The sequence below is a fragment of the Gymnoscopelus braueri genome (assembly GCF_963280865.1).
Source record: "Gymnoscopelus braueri genome assembly, chromosome: 14".
NCBI lineage: Eukaryota > Metazoa > Chordata > Actinopteri > Myctophiformes > Myctophidae > Gymnoscopelus > Gymnoscopelus braueri.
In genome coordinates, this window is record NC_137619.1 from 43,841,611 (window position 1) to 43,864,577 (window position 22,967).

The 22,967-nt window shown below is 43.9% G+C and overlaps 1 protein-coding gene across 1 annotated transcript in view; it reads left to right on the plus strand.

Annotated features, from left to right (window-relative positions):
* hpse2 (heparanase 2) overlaps nucleotides 1-22,967 on the plus strand; it is a 125,802-nt gene that overhangs the window by 96,149 nt on the left and 6,686 nt on the right. Inside the window, exons 7-10 of the mRNA XM_080449480.1 lie at nucleotides 3,726-3,819; nucleotides 5,940-6,046; nucleotides 7,176-7,290; nucleotides 20,781-20,926. Coding sequence (XP_080305606.1) covers nucleotides 3,726-3,819; nucleotides 5,940-6,046; nucleotides 7,176-7,290; nucleotides 20,781-20,926 — 462 coding nt within the window. The remainder of the gene's footprint in view (nucleotides 1-3,725; nucleotides 3,820-5,939; nucleotides 6,047-7,175; nucleotides 7,291-20,780; nucleotides 20,927-22,967) is intronic.

Below are 22,967 nucleotides of genomic sequence, written 5' to 3' on the forward strand. Positions count from 1 at the left end.
GTTGGCTGAGGCATACATCCGCAATATGGTATTTCTCATCATCATCTGTCGACCGCAGTCGAGATAAAAGACTATCGGGCACGCCACTCTGGTTTATCTCCCATTGCTTTGGCCAGATCTTCCACTTGGAGTCCATTGACTCTGGCAATAGCATCTAGATAAGTAAATGGCCTTCTTCCTGTAGTTGGACAGGAAGAAGAGTAAGTCAGAGATGATCTGGGTGTTATCTCTCTAGCAGTGATCCGGCGTAAAACAACACGTCTCTGGGTGACCGTAGTAAACATTGGTGATATGTCTCCATGTATCTCTCTTTTAGTTGGATGGTCTTTCTAGGACATGTTCTGCACTTGCATTAGCAGCCTCATGCAGTTGCCACCCAGCCACTTCTCAAGTTCCCTCTTCATTGTCCATGTTTCAGAACCTTAGTAGGATGCTATCAACACAGGTATTTCTAGTTATGGTTATCGTGATGGTTATGATTAAGGTTAGGTTTTTATGCCTCCGGCAGCAGACAGTCGTGGCCAGAGGCATTATGTTTTTGGGTTGTCCATCCATCCGTACAGCCATCCATTCCATATTTCAGGAACGACATTTGGCACAAACATCCACTTGGACTCGAGGATGAACTGATTAGCAGTAGGTGGTCAAAGTTCAAAGGGTCACTGTGATCTCAACTCATTAAATCCCTTCAAAGTCTTAGCTATATGATGCTGTAAAGACAGATGTAAACGGCAAGTAGTTGGTGGAGGCATACAAGCATGTTGTAGTATTTTTTGTGTTGTTATTCTTTTCACAATTCCTTCTTTCTCTCGTGTATCATCATCAGATCAATATCGTGCAGCCACACCCACATCAAAGAGGTCGGCCTCCGATGGTGGTCTATACAGGGAACAGGTGGTGATTATGTGATCGGCAGTCTGCTCAAGCTCCCCGCACTCGCATACAGTGCTGTCTGCCAGGCCCCACTTCTTCATAGATGTCATTGAAGCGGCCAACCCCAGTACGTAGTTGGTTCAGCGAGGTCCATTGCCGGCGTGGCAGATCTTCTCCTTTGACGCCGTCTCCCGGGTCCCAGATGTAGCGGTGACAACGTGTCGGCCCAGCTGACTCCCACTCCTGCTTCCAGGATGCCTCCATCCATGCCTTTGTAGACAGAACTGGGGTAGAACAGAAGGGATAGAACTGAGCATCTCTTGTGCCGCCTTGCTGTATGGGTGGCAGGACTTGATTTTGTTTGGAGGCAATGCTGTCGTAGTGGTGTCATGCAGGATATGCCAGTCACGTTTCTTGGCTTTTCTTGCCAGGGCGAGGGTAGCAGTCTCTCGTCGGAGGCCAACCGGGGCAATTCCTGCTAGTTATGGCAGGTAGAACACAGGGGTGGGCTTCAGGCAACCAGTTATGATCCGGAGAGCGTTGTCAATGGCAGCATCAACCTTTTTGGCATGTGGGATTCTACACCAGGCTGGGGCACAGTATTTGGCTGCAGCGAAGATCAGGGCTTGAGATTCGTAGTACCTTGGCAGAGGCACCCCAGAACGTACCAGCGAGATGTCGGATTAGTGAGACCCTTGATAACACTTTGGCCTTCACTTCCACTAGGTGTTGCTTAAAGGACACTGTCCTATCCAGGCGTACGCCGAGGTACTTCGGGGTTTGCTGGAACTCCAGGTGGTTGTTGTCGACGAACGCGTCAGTTCCCTTTTTGCTTCGCTGTTGTTGAGGTGATTTGCTGCTGACACTATCTTGCCAATAGGCTGCCAAGATGCCCATGTCCTAGTTGAGGCCATCTTCCATCGCCCTCCATGTTGGTCGTCGCATCATCATAATAGCCAAGTCATCCATGTAACGGTATTTTCACAATGAAATTATTTGCAATGTAGTCACAAACATGTCTTTATTACCCGGCAACTTACAATAGTGTTGACAAAAAGTGCTTATTATCTCCGCCAGGTGTGTGTGTGTTTGTGTGCGTGCACGCGTGTGTGTGCGTGCGTGCGTATGTGTCTGTCTGTCTGTCTGTGTTGCTGTCTGTGTGTGTGTGCACAGCTATTCTCAGAAACCGCTGGACCGATCTGCATCAAACGTTTTGTGCATGCTGCCATTAGGCCGAGGTAGACACCCCCCCACCCCTCCACCCCCAAAAAAACTGCCTCATGCCGCTTTATGTTTTGCCTGTGAACTCTTGAACCGTAAGTATACCATTTTGCATTCTTTGCTACTACTCCTCCAAAAATCACACAAATCGCTACACATTGTCTCTGGAGTCATGTGATGAACATGTCTCACACATACATATCCCATTCCAATTGGCTATAATTGGCTTCCAAATTTTTGCGGGAGGGGCCACTTTTACAAAGAATGCCAAAAACATAATGCATCAACCCTACATTGAATCACATATTATATACTCTAGACAAGGCAGCGGTAAAAGTCATTTCACTTAGGCCCATGAGGGAAAAATGCTACAAATGTTTGTTGCAGAAAAAAATTGTTTTGTACCAAATTACACGTGATCTCAGGGGTGATGTGTCAATGAGTGTCAAACAGGTTTTTGCTATTCCAACCGTTTTCCTGTATTGGCGGGAGGAGCACACCTCCAAAAGCGCTTTCACTTCTGCCGATAGGGGGCGACACAAATGCGAGAAGTTGAGCTGTATGTCATAGAAGCGCAATTTCCCTTTGCAGCTTCCTCAGGTCCTGACGGCTGTAACCCATATCATACACAGCCGTGGTTAGACCACCCGGCCTCGAGATATGCGCACCACGAAGCGCCCCTTTCTAGTTCAGTCTATTGTTACTTTGAGAACTAAATCCCGCAAATGCAAATGCAGTTTTTGAATTTTATTGTGCAGTGAACAGCGTGTGGAGTTTCCCAGTTCCACAATGTCCTCTGGAAATAGTAGCTTCAAAGTAGCTTCACATTTCCAGCTGTAGAATGTATTGTAGTTTAGCCATGATTCTCTGCTGTGTACGTCTGTTGTCTGCAGCTCTGGCTGTTGAGGTGGAAGCTGGCTGTCGCTGTCTGGTTTTCTTGGATGTTATTTTGGAGAAGCTTCCTCTCTGCCCAAAGAAATGCTCCTCTGGACCGGGCCACAAGTTCCCAATAATATCTTCTCACCATAGCACTCAATCTCTGACTCTTTCTCTTGGCTCTTGCACACATGCAGCTACATACAAACACAAAGGGATATGAAAACACACACGCACGCACACACAAGCTCATGCGCACATGTGCACGCATACACACACACACACACCCGCAAGCGCGAACACACACACACACACACACACACACACACACACACACACACACACACACACACACACACACACACACACACACACACACACACACACACACACACACACACACACACACACACACACACACATACATACACACACACACACACATACACACACAAAAACAATGTCTGTGGTTTGATGTCTCAATCTCTGTGCCATCTGTGTATTTTCAGCTCTTGTCTTCTGCATGCCCGCATTTTGACAGAAAATTATACTCTACATTGCATTATACACATGATTTGTGATCTGATATATTGGTCATAACTTGTTGCAGTTATAATGAAATGATAATTACGCATTGTGAGCTTGTAGAGAGCTTGTACTGTAGATCAACTATTTCCAAGTGTAAATGAAGCAATAGTAATCGCACACGGAGTGCAGGCAATACATGGACAATCCTCTGTCATTTGCCCGTACAGTTATTACATGGATGGCAGAGTCAACCGAGTGGAGGACTTCTTGAAAACGCGGCTGTTGGACACGCTGACAGAGCAGATCGGTAAAGTAATCAAGGTAAGAGTTAGGTCAGCGTACATTATCAACCATTTCACCCATTAAGACCTGAGGCTGATTCTATAAATGCCTTCTAAATCAGTAGTTCTCAAACTTTTTCGTGCCAAGGACCCCACAATTGTTGTTAAAAAAACACTTTTAAGATTTTTCAAAAATGTTAAAAAAAAAATAGCAGATGTACTAGCAGAGCTTGTAGATCTGCTATTTCTGAGAACCACTGTTCTAAATCTTTTCTGAAAAACATGTTGCTATAGTGTGTATACTGTATATATATACTTTTTTATATATACAGTATGTGTATATATATATATATATATATATATATATATATATATATATATATATATATGTATGTATGAAGAAGCTAAAAGATGAAAACCTTCACAAGAAGGGACCGCACACTCCTATGATTTTGCTTCTTTATTGCACAACACGTTTCGCTTCCTCAGGTGCTATGGCACCTGAGGAAGCGGAAGCGGAAGCGGGTTTCATCTTTTAGCTTCATAAATAGCTCTTGCGCTGACCTGCACCTCCAGTCGGGGTCTAACAAGATGTGCACGAGTCTTCTTTGATATGTATCAAATGACACAGATGCTTTCCCGGTTTTAATGGGTGGAACCCTATAATATACTTTGTTTTATGTGAACTAGCACTAAATAGACCATACAAACTAACAAGCTTTTCACCAACAAAAATAAATCACCAATTTTAACCTAATGTTCATCTACATCTGCCGAAAGTTCATCTATTATGGTCAACTGTTCAACTACTTTCGCAGCATAAATTTTTGCAGAATGTTCCTCTATTTTTGCTGAATGTTCTTCTATCATGACATCGACGCTAGGGTTCAGGGAGTTAAAGATAAAGTAGTATAGTTAGGTTGATGACTCAGTCACTCAGGGTATGATTTGTTACTTTGTTTGTTATTGTGTTTGTTGTGTATTTGGATATTGCCCACTCTGCACTTATTCCACCCCGTCCCGTGGTTTCTTAAATTTCTCTTCCCCTCAATAATTCTTTCTTGGGAGTTTTTCCTTTCCTTGAGGGAGTCCTAGTGACAAGGTGCGTGGTTTGTTTTCTTTGTTAAATATGAGTCTATGAATCCCTGAAACAGTGATTAAGGGCTATATAAACGAAGTCGAATTGAATTGGGTTGAGAGAGACGACAGCGAATGGGCTTATTTTCATTCAGAGACTTACGTTTAGTTTCCCTTTGACCAGGTCTTGCCAGGCTGTATATCAGTTTACATCCCTGTGTCTTGCGAGCATACTGACACATGTGTGGTGCACAAGTGTTTCAGGGTGTGTGGGTTGTGTTCACAATGAGGTAATATTACCAACGCTTGCTGCTGCAGCAGACTTGCTAAGTTGAAGCCAAGGACCGGTGCCAAAGTTCTCTCATGCCGCAGGACAACAGGAGTGAGCATTCTCAGGAGGAGGCTTTTACTCCAGAACGCAAAACAGAATTATGTCCATAGGTCTCATACACTTGCTGATCAGCTGAAGCGTGTGACATTGTACAGTGTACGCATCTTTGAATCAGTGCATCTGTTTAACATTTGCTTTATCGATAATAAAGTGTCTGAGATACTGCCGGCGTCAGGTTTCAAAGCAACGAAAAGCGTACAGCCTGGACAGGAGAACTTAGCACGGTTACTCCTAGATAATGGATTCTTCTAATTGCCCTCAAAGTAATTTAGAAGGAGTGAGATGTCCTGTTTTTACTGGTGTTGAGCCAGTTGGAACAGGCAGCATAGTGAGATGTGCTTTTCCCAAGTATTTTTTTCCTGTTAACCACTTAAACCCTATGTATTTCACTGTACTGTACATCAAATAGTGAATATACTGATACTGGTAGATCATCAATTTTCGTTGAATTATTGCATATCTTTGCTGAATGATTTTGATTGATGGATTGAATACTTTATTCGTCAGAAACGTAAACAGCACGTGGTACAGTAAGACATTAAGGCTTGAAGGATAACACAAAAAAGTTTGCCTATTATGACATCCCCAGAACAGGGATGCTACGCTTCATGTGATTAAAACAACATATACATACATACATACACGTACATCCTCAGACCTGTCACTGTGATGCTTGTGTCCTCTCCTTTCAGGTCGTGAACACACACGCTCCTGGGAAGAAAGTGTGGCTGGGTGGAGTGGGGCCCGCATGGGCCGGAGGCACCAATAATCTGTCTGACACATACGCTGCTGGCTTCCTGTGAGTATACTGCTACGGCACAGGCCCAACGCCATGCACCTGTTGAAAATGTGTTATTTGTGACGTGGCAGTATGACGAACAGCATTTCTGAATGACTTGAAAGCTAGGCCTCTGAAATGAAAGACAACAAAGTTAAAGAGGGTCTAAATGATAAGTTGGCCTAATATGTTGTGTTTTGTTTTTCTAAAAAAACTAACCAAAAAAAAAAACTCATGTTTGGGTGTTGCAGGGGTCAAATTCCTGTCCATCACCGCGGAGACTGGGGTTTTGATTCCTCCGTTTGCGGGCGGGAAGCTGGGTGGGGAGGGCATTGTCTGTCGCTGCTGCACTAGCGACTCCTGCAGTATGGTCAGGGTGCCTGTTCAGTGGGGTGTGGAACTAAGAGGAATAGCATGTTCCTCGAGCTCCCTCCGCATGCATTACGTCCTCCTGGTGAAACTCCTCAGTGTCAGGTGAAAAGAAGCAGCTGCCAACTTCATGCTATCGGTGGACTGATTGATTGATTGATTGATTGACATTTTTATTAGGCAAAAGAATGTAAAACAACACAGTTACATTTATAATGCTTTTGTCTAAAAGGTCCGGCCAAAAAAGTCCTTGCGGGCTTGTTTCCGTTGGGGTCCTTGAATTAATTTCATAGACATATATAGTAGCAACCAAACAGTTCAAAAATCAACATAGAATACAGAGGAAAAAATATATACCACTATGTACAAAAAAGGCATGAGAAAATAAAAAATGATATACAAAAAAAGCATTAGAAAATAAAATAAAAATATGTAAAAAAAAAAGGAGGGGGGGGGGGTCGTCTGTCTACAGGGAAACTGGTACTAGCTCCTCTTTAGGCCTCCAGAAAGATTAGTTTTTAGGGCTGTTTTGAATGGGCCCAGCGAACTGCATTTTTTGAGGGATGGGGTTAGACTATTCCATTCCTTGGTGGCTGTGCTACCACATGGACTCACATGCTACCCCCCCAAGACCAACTGCAGCAAACAATTGCTGTTTAAAGGTTTGATTGATTTTGATTGTGTGTGTGTGTGTGTGTGTGTGTGTGTGTGTGTGTGTGTGTGTGTGTGTGTGTGTGTGTGTGTGTGTGCGTGTGCGTGCGTGTCTGGCTTTACATTGCAGGTGGCTAAACACGCTGGGCATGGCTGCCGTGCAGGGGATCGATGTTGTGTTACGTCACTCGTTCTTTGACTATGGCTACACTCACCTGGTAGACCAACAGTTCAACCCTTTACCTGTGAGTCTCTCCGACATCTCTCGTTCTTTTCAGCAAAGGTTTCATTTCCCTGTTGCTCATGTTTTGATACACGAAAATAGCACAACAATAGCATGATCGCGACACGTTGTGAGCTTGTAGTTAGGCTGTTTTTGCCATTCGACACCGCCATACAACTGAGTAAATAAATTAAAGGTGCTATAGGCAACATTATTCCATGTCGTATACTCCACTCCACATCACAGCACGTCTGTGGCATAAGGTTCCTTATTACTCTAAGTCACATCTACAAGGCAGCCCCATTAAATTGTAACTCACTCGGCACCTGCCAGCAAGCATCTCTAAATGGAAAAAACCTTCCCCGATGAAAACGGAAGCAACGCGGATAATAGTGTCTGTCAGCTTACAGATGTAAACAAAACAATCATTTTGGACGCGCCAAAATTATTACAATTATTATTTCATAATCATAATGTAATTGCATTTTTTTTTAAAGTGATATTCTGCATACTTGAAAAGCTCTGTTTCATTGTATTATTCATCTACATAAAAGTGTTGTCAATATCATTTTTAAGTTTTAGGGTATGCTCTGTACCTGGCCTTTCTAGTCTGCCTCGCTGGCACCTCTTGTTCTTTCCCGTGGGAGCTATTAGCTGAGATGAAAGGCATTTAGTGGCGTTGAGAGGCTGGATGTGGGGGCAAAATGCCGTGTAACCTTAGCCCTTTGTCAGTGGCTCAGGACAGTGTCACCGCTCCCCTCCCCCATCACAAACTGTGCACTTCTCTGTGCAGAACCGTCGGCCGGTGAGAGATCTGAAACCCGAGACACTGGTACACACTGGCATGTTAACGACATCCCCCTGCAACACTGTGTGAAGTGGATCGATACAGTCCCACGTTCCTTTGTAGCTGCATGGAGACTGAACCATGCTAAGGCAGGGGTGCAACAAACCTATTCAGTGGTCCCAAGCCAGGTGTACTTGAGCAACTTGCATGGGGTGCATGGAAAGATTGGGGTCTTATTACAATATATTTCCAAATGATGGTCGGTTCATTAGCCAATTTATAAAAGGGTATGCATGCGCTGCAACTATAGTCTCCCCCCCCCCCCCCGCCCCCTGTCACCTGTTACACTAATATGTGAAGAGGCCACGATCACGCATGTCAAAACCAATACATCCTTAGTCACCCAAACCAACTAGGGCAAACAAACATGGATAAATGGCTCAAACACCCAGTTGCTGTCACTCAGGATTCAGGTTCAGGGGAGCCAGATGTCAAAAGGGAAAAATCACAGGCCAATCACAAACACTGGCAGTTTGGTGAAAAATACAATTTATATGGCTTTTTTATTTATACGGATCCACTGCAAGCACAATGTTCTCTTTGTGGCATAGAAAGTCAAAGATCTAATTCTTACTGCAGCCACAGTTTCGGCTGAAACTATTATTGACAAGAAAGCAGCCGATGCACTCAAGACAGTTCCATTATCAAACAACACAGTGTCCCTTCAGATTGATGATACCTTATGTCCTAATATTGTTCATCTCGGTTCATCAGCCAAACGCGTGAGGGGGTACTAACGGCATGGCAAAACAGTTCAAGGGGTACATAAGACCAAAAAACTGAGCTATGTGAAATTTGTATCTGATATCGATGCATATAAATGCATAGAGCTCGGTTGCTTGTGTTCATAAAAAACGACCAACATCGTTGACTGTTATAACAGCAGGCTTTGTTCATGATCCTAATGTTTACCTGATCATCTTACGGTCCTAGATTGGTTGTTTGGTTCATATTTCAGACAATTGATGTCTCGCGTAGCCAGACGGTCAGACATCTCTGCCTAACCGATACGTCTGGTTATCTAAATTCAACGTAGTACTGTAGCTAAAACTGTCTGGAAACAATTAAGAGGTTTTTAAAAAATTACTGCATTGTAGAGCCAATGCAAAGACTTAATTAAGGCAGTCCTTCATATTGCGACAGTGATATGGGACAGTGATATGGGACAGTGATATGGTTTTAAAAGCAGCTGTAGGGCGTGTAGCCGCCCCTATAAGTGGGGTTGGGACACCTCATTAGTACACATTTTCTGTACTGTGATTGGCTCATTAGTACACCCCTAGCTGTACTGTGATTGGCTGACTCTATTGGCTGACTCTATTCAGCACTGTGATTGGCTAGCGAGACACATGATGACATTAATAACCTATAAATAGGACTATGCACTTCAAAAAACCTTTTTTTTTTTTAAGTGAGCTTCCATCACTGTGATGACCACACCGCCCACTTCACACTGGGTGTTATTTTTGGGCGGTGAAACCGCCCCTATATGTGAGGTTTGGATATTTGCACCCCCCAATCCTGCGCTGTGATTGGCCACCAGTGTACCCCCCTAACCCTGCACCGTGATTGGCCAATCACAGTCTATTCAGGACTGTGATTGGCTAGTGAAACATGACACATGTGCATAGCCCTATTCTAATAGGACTATGCACTTAAAAAAAACACATTTATGGGTTTTTTTAAGTGACTGACCTTAAAAAAAAACACATTTATGTTTTTTTTTAAGTGATTGGTTGGCTCCATTCAGTATTGTGATTAGCTAGCAAGACACCGCCCACTTCACACTGGGTGTGATTTTATTTTTGTATTAAGCTTTTGCAGATACAGGCTTTATGAACATTCAAAGAACCTATCACTGATCTGCAGCTACTCAGTCAGGGGTATATATAAACTGAATGTTTGATGATTTAATGTCCTTGAGCTTCATGGGATTACAGTCACATACTACTGAGGAGGTGTTTGTTCAGCCTCTTCTTAAAGGCATGAATACTACTTGATGTAATGTCTCCAACAACCGCAGGGGGGAGGCTGTTCCATGTTGTGATAGCAGAGTGGAGAAAGCTCCTATCAAGGCATTTGGTGTTTGACTTGAGGATGGTCAGAGCGTGGCTTGGTAGTACCCTCCGGGTGATACGACCTGGGATGTGAGCTTGGGGTAGCAGTGCTTTGAGATCCACTGGACAGCTGGGAGTGTGCATCTTATAAAGATCAGTTGTTGCTGCAACTGTTCGACGATGACTCAGCTTACTGATGGCATATTGCTGAAGGGCAAGGTCCTCATCCACCCGATGATTTTTAGAGCCTTTTTTTGGATGATGTCTAGCTGCCTGAGAGTGGTCTGAGAGGCATTCATCCAGGCTAGGCAGGAGTACTCCTTAATACTCCTGACCTGGGTCTTATAGATGTTGGCTCTGTCTTTAGCATCAAGCTTGTTGGCCAGCTTACGTAGTGCTCCAAGACGTTGTCCAGCACGTTTAGAGATGTTGGATAGATGGCTAATCCACGTCAGTTTACAGTCTATGCAAAGACCCAGAATATCCATCTGCTCGCTGAGTTTGATTTTAGTGGTCCCAAAGAAGAGATCTGGGCGAGATGGGTTCCTCTTTCTGGACAGGATTATAGCCTTGCACTTGCTGGGCTCGAAAGTGACCTTCCAGGCGGCAGCCCACTTTCGGATGTTTTCCAGGTCCTTGTTTAGGGACGCAGCCACCTCAGGCCCATTTGATGATGTTACAGGTGCGAAAATGGTGGAGTCGTCCACATACAGAAATATGTTGTTCTCACACTGTTCCACAACATCATCTATGAAGATGGAGAATAATAATGGTCCGAGAATTGATCCCTGAGGTACAGCGTTGATGGGACGTGGTAATGAAGACTGACCAGAAAGCACAACTTTGATGTATCTTCCTTGAAGGTAGTTCTGTAGCCAGACATGCAGTCTTCCAGTTACGCCCTTTGAAGAGAGCTTTGCACAAAGGCCATTGTGCCAGACCTGGTCGAATGCTCCCTTAATGTCCAGTGCGACAGTGTACACTTCGCTACCTTTGTCAAGGATGTTGTTCCATGTCTGGGACAAAACTCTAAGGAGGTCGGCTGTGCTGTGGTTTGGTCTGAATCCGTATTGTTTATTGGAGATAAGGTCATGGCGGAGGAGATATCTCTGTAGCTGTTTGTGGACAGAGGATTCCATCACTTTACTGATGACAGTGAGCAGGGATATGGGACGGTACTTCGATGGATCTAATTTAGAGTCCTTTTTGTGAATAGGGATCACTCTAGCAGTTTTCCATAGGTCGGGGAACAAGCCATGAGTGAAAAGGAGTTGAAAGAGACGGCTGAGGGGACTGGCCAGTTCTGCGGCACACTCTTTGAGTACCCTTGTTGGAATTTCATCAGGCCCTGTGGCTGGGTCCAAGTTGCGTAGGATGTTCCTGACATCTTTGGGTTTGAAGTGCACCTCGCCAAAATAAGAGGATGGTAGTGGGCACTGGAGCTGAGGTTGCGCAGATGCCCCTGGCAATGTACACTTGTCCGCAAAGGTTTGGCAGAAGATGTTGGCCTTTTCACTTGCTGTGATTTGGGAAATGCCCTGGTGTTAAATGACGGGTATGTCTGTAGAGCCACTTCTCCCTGAAAGTGAATTTACAATACCCCACCATTTCTTTGAGCTAAGTGAGTTGTCCGATAGATCTTTTTTCAGTTTGTTGTTATATTGTCTCTTTGCTCGTTTTTCAGTTTGATTGAACGCTGCTCTTGCTTCAAGAAACTTTTGTTTTGCAGCCAGATCGTTAGAAGTCTGCATCTTGTGATAGAGCCGTCGCTTTTTCATGGCTGCTCTTCTGCAGTGTTCGTTAAACCAAGCTTTATCTCCAGGCTTTCTGGTGATGATCTTGTTTGGTATAAATGCATCCATGGCATATTGCAGTAAGTTGGTAAGATTGGTGCAGATTATTTCAGGATCTTCTTCCTTGAAGACACTGGACCAATTTATGGAAGTTATGTACCCTCTCATTTCCCAGAACTGAGCTTTGTCATATCTCCATACTCTACGCTTGTATGGCTTATCTCTGAAGACTGGTATTTTTAACTGTATATGTATATGGTCCGAGGAGCCTAGATTTGCCAGCGTCTTTGTCGTTGCTGGAGTGTCTGATAGAACCAGATCTAGAATATTGTTGCCTCTAGTTGGTTCAGTGACAATCTGATCCAGTCCTAGGCAGTTGGCAAGTTGCAGGGCACGTCGTCCAGCAGCATCCGTGACATTGCTCCCCAGCCACTCTTTGTGATGTACATTACATTACATTACATTACAGTCATTTAGCAGACGCTTTTATCCAAAGCGACTTACAATAAGTGTATTCAACATAGGTAGGGAACGAAAACTACTAATCACCAGAAGTCTTTAGTGCATTTTCTGCAAAAACAGAAATTAAAGTCGCCAATGAGCATTACAGACTGGGCTCCAAACTCGTCCATCACTGAGAAGGCGTTTCTCTTCGGCACCAAACGGCGTAAAAAATATGAAAAAAAACGCCAACATTTAGAAGCAGGGCTGCTAAAGAAGCGCTACAACATTGAAACGCGCCGGCGAAGCGTCACTTTTTTCCGCGATGCGACGCATTGTGAGCTTGTAGATCTGCTATTTTCAAAAGATTTATACACATTTTATGCATTTGAAAACTTGCGAAATGGGACATTCTGCATAAGTAGTACTTTCTACTTTTGGTACTTTAAGTACATTTTGATACCAGTGCGTTTGTACTTTTATTCAAGTACATTTTTTATTCCGGACTTTTACTTGCAGTATTGATACTTTTACTTAAGTAAGAAATGTGACCACCACTGTTTAATACCGACAGTGTAGCAGCAAGTATTTCAAATTGAACATGCACAAGAAAATGATCACAATCCTTCTTCCACGGTCACAGTCTCTGTGATGATGAGGCTGTTGAAGATTCTGCCACGACAGGCATCATCCACATAGGAAGCGCCTTGAACCCTGGGTCAAGAGCTGTGCATGTTTGGAGGAAATCATGACAAGCAGAGTGTCTGGTTCTCTCTGACGGGAGCCTTGATTTGGATGTTCTTTCCTAACAGTGATCAGTGGTGGAAAAATTACTCACATGTTTTACTTAAGCGAAAGTAACAATACCACAATATACATATACTCTGTTACAAGTAAGTTCTGTTTTAAAAATTCACTCGAGAAGTATTGGTATCAAAGTGTACTTAAAGTACCAAAAGTAAAACTCTTTATGCAGACAGTCACATTTCAACAAGGTTTCAAAATGTATAAAAAATCTTTTGAAAATAGCAGATCTACGTAGCAGAAAACTTAGGACAGGATTTAAAAGGCGTTTTTAGAATCGGCCTCAGGTCTAAATGTCCAAATCTGAATAGTGACTAAAGCTGTCAAATAATTGTAGTGGAGTAAAAAGTATTTACATCTGATATGTAGTGGAGTAGAAGTATAAAGAATACAAAAAAATGAAATACTCAAGTAAAGTAAAAGTACCTAAGTACTTACTACTTAAGAACAGTGCTGGAGTAAATGTCCACCACTGATATTCACATTTGCTTGCTGCCGTTTCAACAATGAACACTAGCGGCAGACTGCTTTCATCTTATCCACTTCTCTTTCTCATTTGTTTGTATTTCGACGAGAAACTGAAGTGTTCCCAAACCAGAGGCCTTATTGATAATGGGGGGGGGTCTTCAAGTTCGTCTGTTTGTCCCGCGTGCTGTTTATGGCGTGCTTTCTTAATATGTTCAAACCGGTATTGTACTCGGAATTGAAGTTCTGCATGAAAACAAGTCAACTTTTTTCACTCGTTCGGTACACAGCTGTTACCCCCCTGCCCCTGATACACAGACATTAAGAACATGATACGTACTATACATCAGTGGTGTAAAGTGACTAAGTACATTTACCCAAGTTCAGTACTTTTACTCCACTACAGTTATTAGATAACATTAGTTACTAATTACTTAGATTTTTATTATTATTAAAAAACATGCATTAACAACTTCAACCCTATACCCCCTATACACCCCTATACACCCCTATACTCACATGCGACGCATTGTGAGCTTGTAGATCTGCTATTTTCAAAAGATTTTTATACATTTGAAAACTTGTGAAATGGGACATTCTGAATAATGAGTGCTTTCTACTTTTCATACTTTAAGTACATCTTGATACCAACACTTTTGTACTCTTACAAAAGTGTACATTTTTAATTCCGGACTTTTAACAGAGTATTTCTACATTGCAGTATTGATACTTTTACTTAAGTAAAACATTTGAGTACTGCTACACATAGTATAAACCAACCAGCATCGACTGACATGCGACACAGTGAATACCTACAGTAAATGTTACTACAGGAGGAGGCTGGGGAGGTGGAGAGAGTTTGATCACTGATGAGCTGTGGTTGCGGTAGCAGCGAGAGACGTTGAGCGCGTAAGAAGAGTGAGCGTCAGTCTTCTTAAATAGACAGCGTTAGTCGTTCCGTTATTCCAAAAGGCTTCATTGTGTTTAATCCAAACACATCTTGTTTGCGTCCTCGAAAATTATATTGGATGTATAAAAGAGAGATCTCATCTTGGATGACGCTTCACTGTCGGTTGGTCCAAAGAGAGAGAGAGAGAGAGAGAGAGAGAGAGAGCGAGTGAGAGAGTTAGTGATGAAACGCTACCACCTGCCATGCTCGTAAAAATGATTTATCAAACACAGACCAGTGGATGTCTAAAAATGGAGAATGTCTTATTTAAGCCAGAACAGGGCTGGGTGGTTTGCATTAAGGGGACCTAAATCATTGCTCTCACAATGCGGGATAATGAGCATGGAAGAAATATGTATCTCCCACACCTACCGTTACTGGACTTTATTTTTATTCCTATTTTTGTTTATAGCTGCAATATGGCTGGATGTCTGGAGCTAGGCTGCGCGGGCCTATACCTGCTGAGAGTATTCAGTGCAGGGCCAACCTGTCTTCGGCCCAGGAGATTTATCTAGGACTGATTTTGTATCTATTTCTGTATCTGAATCAGTATGGTTAATATAATATAACTACTAGTACACATCTGCAGTGGTTGGAGGTGTTCTCCTTGCTCTTCCATCGAGACATTTAACCCATTAAAACCGGGAAAGCATCTGTGTAATTTTTGGGCGGTGAAACCGCCCCTATAAGTGAGATTTGGAAAAATGTACAAATATTTTCGCCAGTGAAACCGGCCCTAAAAGTGAAGTTTGGAATTAGTACAATTATCCTGCGCTGTGATTGGCCAATCACAGTCTATTCAGGACTGTGATTGGCCAGTGTCACATGACACATGTGCATAGCCCTATATAAGCAACCATAACTTGAAAAAAAACCATAAATTGGTTTTTTTCAAGTTATGGTTTTGTCCATCATAAAGAGTGTTTCAATAAATGTATTTATTTTTACTTTGTATATGATTGATCGACTCCATTCAGTATTGTGATTAGCTAGCAAGACACATGTTGTGATTGGCTAGTGATACATATGACGAAACTAATCTAAAACCACTGTGATGTAACACTAGTATATTACTTAGATACTGTCCATTTCGTGAGAACAGTAAAGTAGAAGTCAAAGATCACTATGGCTGAAATGAGAAAAGGGAAAACCGATATTGAGAAGAAAATAGAAAGTCTTCTTAGAAGTGTCTCTTTAATTTATTTTTTAAATTATTTTTTGTACATCATTGGTTGACTCCATTCAGTATTGTAGTTAGCTAGGAATACACCGCCCACTTCACACAGGGTGTGATTTTTTTTATTTTATCCACTTTAACCATTATTTTATACTTTGGCTATTCAAAAATCTTGAAAATGTGTGCAAATCTTTAAATATATATTTTTTTACTCAAATCTTTACTTTTGGGCGTTTCTGGACAAAACATTTTTGAGATGGGGGTCCGTGGCCAAATCCATATAATTTTAGCACCACTGACATGAAATTTACGGATTGCAGCTTTAGCTCCGAGAGAGAAGTGGCCTACCGTACATATATAAGATGACCTGGCTGACATCTCTCCAGGCCGAGGGAGGATTCCCTCTTGACTGCATGGTAGATGTTTGGTTTCCTGTGTGGGATACCAGGGTTCAAATCCCGGGTGTTGCAGTTGCAATTACTTCTTTCCGTTGGGAGAGGACATAGAATTTACGGATTGTAGCTTTATTATAAAAAAAAAACATAATATATCTTTTAAATATATAATAACATATATGTTTTTGCTGATTCACTTTTTCTCTTCTTAGTAACGTTGATGTGATTTCCCTGGCCAGAATTTGGTTGGTGCTGCTCGCCTCAGATCATAAAAAGCCATCAAAATGCCTTCTCCTTCTTCTTCTCTTTTTCCTCTGCTCCTTCCCTCTCCTCTCCGTCTGCATTATTTAGTCTGGGAATGACGGGTCTCCCGCTAGGATCACAATGCTTTTAACATGGCTGGATGTCTGGAGGCTGCACGGGCCTACCTGCTGGGAGAATTCACTGCAGGGCCAACCTGTCCTCTGCCCAGGAAATTTACGACCTGGCCCCATTCCTCAAATCACTCCCCATTGGTAAACTGTGGACCCTAGTCGAACCCCTGCCTGACCCACTCGACGTCCCGACCGCTTCACCCCGCCTCCCTGCTATGCTTTCATCCCCCCCTTTCGACATTGCCCTTCCATCTCTTCAGTCCCTCTCTTTCACTGGCTGTCTGTCTTTCGCCCCTCTCTCCCCCAGTAGTAAAGCTCAGAGCTATACAGTTGAAGTCCCTTCATGAGTTGTCTGTTTCGTGATGTGAGGGAGAGTCCTGCCACCATAGAGTGGTCCAGAGATGTTGTATTTTTGTAAAAGGAAAGGAGGAACTTAGCTAGCATCTCTCTGGTTTCCTCAATGGGATTTTTGCTCATGTCGCTGACAGGCAGGGGGCACCATGCGTCCCTCCCAAAGGTTACAGCTTCCTCATGGCCCCGATCCATTACTCACACTTGTCTCTTGCTACCAATTTAGAGTTCCACGCCTTGAAAAAAAGACGTCATGACCACAAGCATACAGGGGCATCTTTGTTTGTGTACAGTATACTTCTCCCTTGGAGTTAAAGCTGCAGTCTGTAATTTTGCTGTCCTACCTGGGATTTGAACTTGAGACTACATTTCTACATGAAGACGGAATCTTTGGCTTGGCTATAGGAGAGATATTAGGCGCGTGAGCTGCATGCAGTATTACTTATACCCAACACCAGGGTCTAAATGCCTCAATGGAAGAGTAAGGAGACCACCTCCAACCTCTGCAGAGCTAGTTCTATTGTATTAACAAACACAGATTGGTTAGAATAATCTTTTATTCATTAAAATAAGTTACGGATTGCAGCTTTAATTAAACAGAGGATTTTACTGTGTGGACGTGTGTTTTTAATGGCTGTTTTCTCATTACCTCGTTGTGGGCAACCTAATTAGAACATACTGAACATTGTTAACCTCTTGTCTAATACAGTTAAATTGAAACCATTGAATTCTACTGGTAAACTTCCCCCTGGATGAAGTTTAATGATGTAACCTCATACTTTGATCTTTGAAATCTCAGGAATTAACAAGGCCTGCAGCGGGTAGACTGAGACTCTCGTTTACCCTAATTAGCCAGACACTAAAGGTTAATTGTTTGGCTCCTTAATAATTCTCCATACTTTTTTGCACTGGTTTGCTTGAGGTTTGATAAATCTCTGGTGTGTTTTATGTTAGTTTCTATGAGCCTAATTGTCCCTATCTCCCAACCTGAGTGTTTGTCTTAGAATTAGGGCAGTGTTTCCCAACCTGGGGTCCAAGTCCCCCGTAAGGGTGCACCGCACAGGGTAGTTTTGGGTTAGTCAGAAATGTTAAACAATGTTGCCTAAAATCATAATACATTTTCCTGGTCCATTTCCAAATAAGCCCTCGCTTTCATTCACTGTCTCTGGCTCCGTGTTCTCAATGCCATATCAGTCCAACTCGTCATGCAGTATTTGTTATCCTGTACCTTTAACATAGCTCACTCCCACATGTAACAGTTGTGAAATACAGTAATAACAAAGTGGTTAAACATGTTGTGCGTGCATACGTGTTAAACGCGCGAGCATGCGTGCGTGTGCGCGAGTGCGTGTGCGTCGCGCATGCGGGTTTCTCATCTTTTGTCAGATGTAAGAGGGAGGCTTCTGTTGCTTCCATAGTGTGTTTATGTGCGTGCACGGGTGCATGCACGCGTGCGTGCGCGTGTTCGCAGCAGGGGGCAGACAGCGATAGACATTCCATGCCAGACAACCAGAAGAACATCTCCGTTGCTCTCGGAGTGAAATACTCTGTGGTTGAATCTCCAGGCGAAAGACCATCAGGATTTAAGACATCAGCTGATATTTCACAGTAATTCACTTTAGTGCCGCACAAATTGCAATTCAGGCCAGACAATGTTCTCACCCCATTTGCAGACAGTTTTACCACTTAAGCCCTACTTCATCGTACAACGAATAGTGAAAACAGCTGATATACAAGATCTGTATCAACTATTTTTGACAATATATTGATAATTGCCCAAAATAGGGACGCCAGGGTGAAAGTGGTTAAAATGTGTTGACGCGGACGGTTCTTTGAATTCCGAACACTCTGTTGAAGTCTTGAAATTTGAACACAGAGTGAGCCTCAAACGATCTCCGCTAACTGAAGATAGCATCGCGCTGTCCATCTTGTACAAATGAAACTCGCCTCTCTAACCCGAGTCAGAACTGTTCTTTTGTTCCGTTCACCATAATACTAATCATATAGAGCACAGTTTCTGGCCATACATTCATCCCCGCATCCCCTCTTGCCTGTGGTGGCCTAACGCTATACAGTTCTATAGTGTGCTCTGCGCTCCTCGATGCCTGAGCGGCAAATTAAGTTAAAGTCTGCATGGGGAGGGAAAAAAAAAAGAGAAGCCCTTAAATGTTGCCATATGCAGGATTGCATGGGAACTTCCTGAGGACCACATGTTGTTCTCTGAGCCTTTCGGAGAGGTGTTGAGACTGTACAGTCTGCAGTGAGAGGCACGCCGTGGCCACCGGACCCCCGTCCTGCTCCGCAACGATACACCCAAAACAGCAACTCGTGACGTAGCATAATATTTTCGCAAAAATGTCATATTTAAGGCCTGTCAATTCGTAACAGGTCAGCTGTCGGCGGATATCGCATGGCATGGTAACATGGCGCAGCTTAACCCTGATTTATACTCAGTCGCGCGGCAGTGTCGGAAAACAGCAGATCGGCAAGCTCACGGTGCATCGCTTCACGGCACGTTGTGAGCTTGTTGATCGGCTGCTTTCGTATATATGGCACGACGTCGCGTCTGGGTGCGAGCTTTGCTTAATGAACCCGTAAACGGGTGCTTCGGGTTGTTGTGGAGTTCACGCAGCAACGCTGAGGCGCGGCACTGCAACGTGGCTATGTTGCCGTGTCTGCACATTCTTAATTCCCAAGGATTGTGATACTTTATCTGTCTGCAAAATTGTCAAGTCCGTCCCATGGCTGAATAAACAAAATGGAGCCTTTAGCAATATTGTCTCTCAGTGGATACCGCTATTACCATATTAGCATGTCTCTTTCAATAAAAGTCTTCTCAATGGATTGGCGCTTGTGTTTAGAGGCACACAGTAGTAGGCAAAATATCTCCCAGCGGTGAGACTGTCTGGTGATCTTAAACTCATCTCCCTGTTTTTACCCACATTTTGTTTGTTTTTGCTATTGTGTCTTTTAGTGTCAGAGAGACTAATTCTTTGCAGGGTTTAGAGATGATATAGAATTGGACATTTTTCAATCCACTGTGCAGTACAGGCAAAGTGTGTGTGTGTGTGTGTGTGTGTGTGTGTGTGTGTGTGTGTGTGTGTGTGTGTGTGTGTGTGTGTGTGTGTGTGTGTGTGTGTGTGTGTGTTTGTGCGTGTGCGCGTGTGCGTGTGCGTGTGTGCGTGCATGTGTGATGCTGACATTTCAAGAGAAATTGTGGCTGTGATTTCGCATGACGTGGCATGTCTATTTGGGGACAAAATTGGTGCCACCAATTTGACTTTACTACAGTTTCATAAGGTTTTCATAAGGTTAGGCACCCTAACGTGAGCGCTCACTAGGGAGCAGGAACTTTTTCATCATAATTTCGTGACTCTTAACCGTTTCACTTTGCGTGGCCTCTGTCCAGGTTATATACTGTAGTTGTAGTGTACTGTAAATAGCGTATCTGTTTTTGCTTCCCTTAGCTACATCTCTTTTTTTCATTCTGTATCTGCCCTATGTTTCTAACTGCTGCACTGCCTTTGGCAACTGAATTTCCCCTGTGAGATTAATGAAGGTCTGTCTGTCTGTTAGGGTATGGGTATGGGTAAGGGTTAAAGTTAGGCATGTATCTGTTACGGTTAAGGTTACGGTAATGGTTACATCAGTTATGTTTTGGGTAAAGGGATATGGAGTGAATGTAAAGTCAATGCAATGTGTGTGTGTGTGTGTGTGTGTGTGTGTGTGTGTGTGTGTGTGTGTGTGTGTGTGTGTGTGTGTGTGTGTGTGTGTGTGTGTGTGTGTGTGTGTGTGTGTGTGTGTGTGTGTGTGTGTGTGTGTGTGTGTGCGTGCGTGTGCGTGTGTCTTGATGTTACAGGATTACTGGCTCTCGCTGGTCTTCAAGCGCTTGGTGGGACCCAGGGTTTTGGCAGTGCGGGTGGCTGGACTGCAGAGGAAACCGCGGCCGGGGAGGGTCATCCGAGACAAACTACGGATCTACGCCCACTGCACCAGCTTCTCCAAGTAAGCATGGCCAATCGAACATCACACACTCCCTCTCTGAGAACTAGACATGTAGTGCATTTACTATGATGTAGTGCTCTCTGAACTAACTCAAATTCCATCCAGTACTGCAGCAGGTGTACTCTTATGTACCCATACACAAGATGTAACAATAAAGAAACCCTGAACCTTGAGCGGTGCAAGGCCGTGGAATATGGCCCAGACGATTTGACAGAACCCAGACCACTGTGGCCTCTTGTTTTTTCCGCTCCGTCGTCTTTTTCTCGCTTTTTTTTCTCTCCTGCTTGTCTTTTTCCAGTCACCTGAGGCTTCAGTGTATGGTGTGTCAGAACAGAATCTCCCCAGTCATCCCATTCAGCTATCCCATAAATAACCAGGCCATACAGACACCCCCTCACCCACAGCCCAGCGCCTATAAAACTTAACAGGTATCACTTATCAGGTGTGTGGGGGCCGCCTCCCCTCTCGTCGTCAAAGAGCCACTGAAAGGCGCATTGGGACTTTTTTTCCCCATCTCGGATCGGCTGGAGGGGGTTATCTCGGCCGGGGGGGACAATAAGGCTGTTCTGTGCGGGGAGCAGATGAAGGGTTGCCACCATGGTCTGTCTGTTCAAGGTTATCATTTAACCCAGGCTGGCGGTTGTCAGCGCAGGGCTAGGCTTACGGCCGCGGTCCCAGACAGGGCTCAGTTACAGGCGAAGGCATTTCTCGGTGGAAACAGGGCTCAGATGGAGGGGGATCCCGCCGATGGGTGACAGTTACGTAAACCCGGAACCCCCTGCGCCCCAGGCCCCCGATGACACGAACGCGAATCGTTGAAATAGTGCTAGACAAGCGCTCCCGCAGCCACCTGGCCGGGCAGCAGTATGAAGGTATGGAGCCTCCTCTCACCCCCCCCCCCACACTACATACCAATCAACCCCCACACATGTGATAAGACGGCGAAGCACTTAACCAATCAGTTCTGAATCCCGAGCCATTATGGTTATCGTTATTTCTGCCACATACAGGTTTTTATATGGCCAGCGGACCGCTGTGCTCTTTGAAGTTTGATCGTAATAGATAGCGGGCGGCATGAATGCGCTCAGCCACTGAGCAGCTCCAAAGCTCTTTTGCAAAAGAGGTGATATTTGAACTATACCCCATGGCCGTGCACCCTGTTTAGTGGTTCTTGCATGGTATTATTTTTTTTCTTCTTTTTTTTCACTCTCCACCGATGTTCTGACATCAAACAAGCATTGTGACATGTTTATGTTCTTGGCTTGAAAGCCCCAGAACCTCATCATCTGAGACAGGGGCCTAAGAGGTCCTTATCTTCTTCCCCATCTAACCATATGATACGTCTTCCCTGAGACGCGGTCCCGTCATTCTCCGAACGGAGCTTAAGCGGAGTCGTGCACCACGCTTTTCATCAACAACACACATTCTTTCTTTTCCGTCTGCAACGGTCTTGCAGGTTTAATCAAATACATGGGCTCATCCTGCACATGCACCAAAGAGCGGAGATTGATATCGAACAGAAAACCTATCGCCGTTAGATGTGAGATTCTGGAGGTGGTACAAGGAGAAGAGATGTCTACCAGATATAGTCCGGCTCAAAGCGCTGCCCAGTCCGAGACCTTCAGAAACATGTGGTATTCCCTGCAGCTGTGTTGTGTTTGTCCTCATGTCCGACTCCTTATTAGATTTCAGCGTGTTTGCCTTGTCTGCCGTGCTTAGTTATTTACCTTTCGCTAATATTCCCATCAAGTTGAGCCTTTTCCTTTTGGTAGCAGGACTCCAAATAGGGTCATCTGTGTAAGTCAAAAGGCCACGTCCATTATTTTAACACTGTGGTTTTCAACGTGGGGTCCGGGGACCTCCCTGGGGTCCTTCAAGGGGGTCCCCAGCAAAATAAGTACATTTATACTTTTTTAATACTATTTTCTAAACTTTTTGAAAAATCCTGATTTAAAAAAGAAATGAATAACTCCTTATCCCCCATCTTTTCAGATGGGGGTCCGCAGCCAAATAGATTTCAATTTGGGGGTCCTTGACATGA